This window comes from Sinocyclocheilus rhinocerous, unplaced genomic scaffold (assembly GCF_001515625.1).
Source record: "Sinocyclocheilus rhinocerous isolate Xijiao unplaced genomic scaffold, SAMN03320098_v1.1 scaffold1902, whole genome shotgun sequence".
NCBI classification, from domain to species: Eukaryota; Metazoa; Chordata; class Actinopteri; order Cypriniformes; family Cyprinidae; genus Sinocyclocheilus; species Sinocyclocheilus rhinocerous.
Window position 1 is genome coordinate 365,472 of NW_015665924.1, and position 4,962 is coordinate 370,433.

General features: G+C 37.2%; 1 protein-coding gene across 1 annotated transcript in view; it reads right to left on the reverse strand.

The window, feature by feature from the left end:
• LOC107731677 (alpha-1,6-mannosylglycoprotein 6-beta-N-acetylglucosaminyltransferase B-like) overlaps positions 1–4,962 on the reverse strand; it is a 129,061-nt gene that overhangs the window by 84,338 nt on the left and 39,761 nt on the right. Inside the window, exons 4-5 of the mRNA XM_016542824.1 lie at positions 4,402–4,511; positions 1,055–1,128 (exon numbers count right to left, since the gene is read on the reverse strand). Coding sequence (XP_016398310.1) covers positions 1,055–1,128; positions 4,402–4,511 — 184 coding nt within the window. The remainder of the gene's footprint in view (positions 1–1,054; positions 1,129–4,401; positions 4,512–4,962) is intronic.

Genomic DNA, 4,962 nt, shown 5'->3' on the forward strand with positions numbered 1-4,962 from the left:
GCAAAAAATATGGTTTCTACAAAAATATGAAATATATCAGGTCATGGTGGTCTGCTGTACCCTCCATAATACAACAATCCAACGTGGTCCTGAGATCTGAACTGCACAGTGTAAAATGTGCACAGCACAGATTTTCAGGGCGTTTTTGTGCTGTTGCCTGATCTGCATAATTAATTTAGTGAATCGGGGGCTAAAGCAGCGCAGACAGCACATGCAAATAAACAGCTTTAAGCGGGAGCAATTCATTCTTAATAAATTCCCTCCTGTATGCATTAACTGCAATACAAATCATTAAATGCATCAATTATTTTAAACTTTTGACAGCCCAAGATTTTATTTAATAAAAAAAAATACATTTAATGCAATGGGGAAAATATGCAAATGTAAAATATGTGGTAAAAGACTGTTGATGTAGGTCAATATGTGCAGATTAGAGGCAGAAAAAGATTTATGAGGATAAACTGTGTGTCTCACAGAGGGCAACCGTCTGAATGATTGCTGAGTATTTTATGTAAGCAACTTGTTTATCATAGGTTACTTATGTAGTTGATGAAGACTAAAGAGTTCATGAACTGCAATCATTTTATTTAATAAGTAATTTTCAGGCTTGTTCTTAAATGTGTGAAGTACAAATACAACAACAGTTCCAAGTGCTTTTTGCCTTCAATGACAGTTTCAGTACATTAGTGCCACCAAAAGCTCTGATATGGGATGCTCACCATAAAAAAAAAAAATGCATTGTTTCTTTGCTATACTTGGCTTAAAGGCTGAGCACGTTTTGGTAAACAGTCTGGGATGGTCTGATTTTTGAAAAAAAAAAAAAAAAGAGAGAGAGGACAAACTTTACACGAAAAAAAAAAACTACAGAAATGAGACATCATCTAAAAAAACAACATCAATCAATGAAACAGTTCTGAAAACACTCCATACGAAATCCATTTGTTGAGTGCCAGTGTTTGTTTATACCAATCAGTTTTTCTCTAAGGCAACTAAGAAATAAAAAGACCAGACAAAGGAGTGTGAACGTTTTTTAGAAAAATCTCTGTCAACTCACATCCACTTTACTGGCACAATCCGGGTACCTGGGATCCTTTGGGACTTCGCACTGGCCTGTAACTCCATCTCGGCCTGTAGATGAAAAGGACAGGCAGTCACAGTCTGATAGCACTCTTCCACAGTACAGTAGCTTCAGTATGGAACACCAGTGGGATCCAAATGCTCTCGGTTTTAATGAGGCTTTGGGAGAGCCCTCCATATACTCTTCCATCTCCTCAACTTTCTTTAAGCTTGCTTTATTAAGCATTATGAAAGCGGCCTCTTGCCCTCGTACCTTTTACTTGTCTGCATGATGCTTGCTCTGGGCTTTGTTAAGAGCTCTGTACTGCTTTCTGTTCAGATGGGGAGAAAAAAGGAATAGAAAATTGCAAACATCCCCTCGCCTTGATTAGCAAACTCCCATCTCTCACTGGTAGCCAGTCCCAGTCAGCCTAATTAACGAAGAAAGAGGTTGTTCTTTGTAGAACAGGCTACTTCAGATGCGTCAAGCATGCTCACAGAGAAAGGAATTATGGGCTATTCGTAGGGTGAACATACGGGCCATTTTTACGGGACGCGTCCTTGCCAGGATTTCAATATTGCCTAAAATATCCAGGTTTTGGCTGTTTGCACTGTGCAGATCGATCGTTGTATGACATTCACGAGAGCTATAGAGAGCAGATCAGACGGCTCCTTATGCTTTCGAATCGCTCTTGAGATACTTTGGTGTCATTCAATGATCGGCACATATGACCACCCTAGCTATTCTGCTTGATTATGAAAAGATACTAAGCAGCAGAAAAACACCCTTGAACTTTTCAATCAGAAGACATCCAATGACTCCTGTGTTCTGTACACACACAGAACATTAATTTAAGAGATTCGCTCCCACATCCCGCACTTGTCACTCCATAAACTTTTAAGTTTATAAATGCCTATTGAAATCTCTTTTGCTTGCATACTCTAATATCTTGGAAAACAATAATCTGTGACCCCGTTGAGATCTATTTTTTAAACTCTAGAGGAGACACTTGTAATGTTATTGGTTTTTCTCAGGAGAAAATTTTAAATAGAATGATAAATACACTGAACAAAATTATAAACGCAACACTTTTGTTTTTGCCCCCATTTTTCATGAGCTGAACTCAAAGATCTAAGACTTTTGCTATTTACACAAAAGGTCTATTTCTCTCAAATATTGTTCACAAATCTGTCTAAATCTGTGTTAGTGAGCACTTCTCCTTTGCCAAGATAATCCATCCACCTCACAGGTGAGGCATATCAAGATGCTGATTAGACAGAATGATTATTGCACAGGTGTGCCTTAGGCTGGCCACAATAAAAGGCCACTCTAAAATGTGCAGTTTTACTGTATTGGGGGGGTCCGAAAACCAGTCAGTATCAGGTGTGACCACCATTTGCCTCACGCAGTGCAAAACATTTCCTTCACATAGAGTTGATCAGGTTGTTGATTGTGGCCTGTGGAATGTTGGTCCACTCCTCTTCAATGGCTGTGCGAAGTTGCTGGATATTGGCAGGAACTGGAACACGCTGTCGTATACGCCGATCCAGAGCATCCCAAACATGCTCAATGGGTGACATGTCCGGTGAGTATGCTGGCCATGCAAGAACTGGGATGTTGCCTTTTGTGTACATAGAAAGTCTTAGATCTTTGAGTTCAGCTCATGAAAAATGGGGGCAAAAACAAAAGTGTTGCGTTTATAATTTTGTTCAGTGTAATTCAATATGCTAATGCAGTGTTCAATTATTATGTGGTGTTCAATTATTGTTGGTGCTTTATTATTAATAATAATTCTTATTATTATCAATGCTACCTAATATTTTTGTGGAAACTGATTGATTGATTGATGGATGAACATAAAAATGTTAATCAGCAAAAATCTGTTTTCAACCTTTCTTGAGCAGTAAATCAGCATATTAAAATGATTTCTATATGGAGTAATGATTAAAATGATTTCAATATGGAGTAATGATGCTGAAAATTCAGCTGTAATAACAGAGATAAATTACATATTCAAAGAGAATTGATAAAATAAAGCATACTAACACTTTAGTGACCAATTCTCACAATTAACTTGCTGCTTATTAGCATGCATATTACTAGCATATGGGCTGTTTGTTAGTACTTATAAAGCACATATTAATGCCTCATTATGCATTACCATATTTTAGATCCCTTAATCCTACATCATACCTAAACTAACAACTACCTTACTAACTATTAATAAGCACCAAATTAGAAGCTTATTGAGGCAAAAGTTGTAGTTGAAGTTAATAGTTAGGTAATAGTGAGAATTGGTGGCCAAACTAAAGTGTGACCATATATATTCCTATTGTCTGGGATTGTGTCACGTTATGTCACATTTTCACATTCACTGTGAACAGGTATAGTTACTGGAGACTGAGAACATGTATGACTTTAGATCAAAAGATATTGTCAAGTCAAAACTTAAATATTAGAAATTGGAAATGTACAAAAAGTCATAAAAAAAAAAAAAAAAAAAAAATTCAATTGCACACGAAATGCTCATTTTCAACATAAAAGTTCTCATAAAAAAGCAAGCAGAGTATGATAAGCAGAATATTTGAACATTCTGTCCAAATGGCAGAGCAGAAGTATGAATTTCATTTGTCTTACATTAATAGCTAGTTTAAATAAAACTCCCACACAGCTTGCACATATGCTCGCTAAAAACCTGCTGGAATTCCACCAAACTTTAGAGATATCAAACCCTACAGAGGCGCTCACTGTACAAATAGCGGCAAGAGATGATTGGCATTATAGTGATGAAGTCCAATCAAGTTGCATTAAATAATAATGAACGAATGTTCTGTCCTGACAAAATGGATCTGAGCCCAGACCTCTTCATGTCTAATTTTAAACAGTGCATTTCAATATGATTTTGGCTCACTAACAGACTAAAATGAGAGTTTTTGGTGAGTAAATCAATCTTACGTGTTATATGTAGCTCTTTAAGTACTTAACGCATTGAATTATACTTAATATAAGTTTAGACACAATGAGCCAATTGTTGATGTATAGTAAATTATAAAGTATGGAAGAGTAAGGAAGCATAAAATACATGTGGCTGTCATAGCTCAGATCATTTGAGCTTTTTGATCGCAGATTTAGGTATCTTGATATAGAGTTTGAAATATCGAGGAGAGTAATATGAGACCTTTATTTTCTCTGTAAAAAGTAAGTATTAGTTTCATATGCTTTCCATTTAATGGGTTTGCCAATTCCTATCTAATTATATCTAATTCCTGATTTTCCTTTCCTACAATATTCATTGCAACAAGGAATTTCAGTCCTTGCCACCCAAACATAAATGAGAGATTCACCTCTGGCGGGGATGTTAGTCTTCTTCAGAATCTGCTCCATTCGTATAGCCATGTCGGACACATTCTGGGCGATGGCCTGGATTCGCTCCACCAGACCTACGGGCTGGAATCTGGAAAAGTGAACAGGAGTAAGAGAGAGAAATGATGTGCAGCAACAGGCCTATTAAATAAATAGTTCACCCCAAATGAAGCTGGGCTACTTTGATGATACTCTTCTGTTTTTTTGGAAAGAATCAACTCAGACATTTCGCCTAACAACTCATTTCGTGCTCCACAGAAGAAAATAATAGTTTCGAACAACATGAGGGTGAGAAAAGATGGCTTTAAATATGCAATATGGAAATGCAGCCAACCTTACTGTCACGGTCCAGGTGTGTGGAGGCAGGCAGGATAACGAGGACGACAAGGATTCAAATAAGGATGTTTAATGTAGAGACAACAAGGCAGATACGGGTAGATGAGACACACACACACACTCAGGGTAACATTCACAATAACCGACAATACTAGATTACAAGAGACAGGAACTTATAGGGCAGATAACGAGGGGCAGACAGGTGA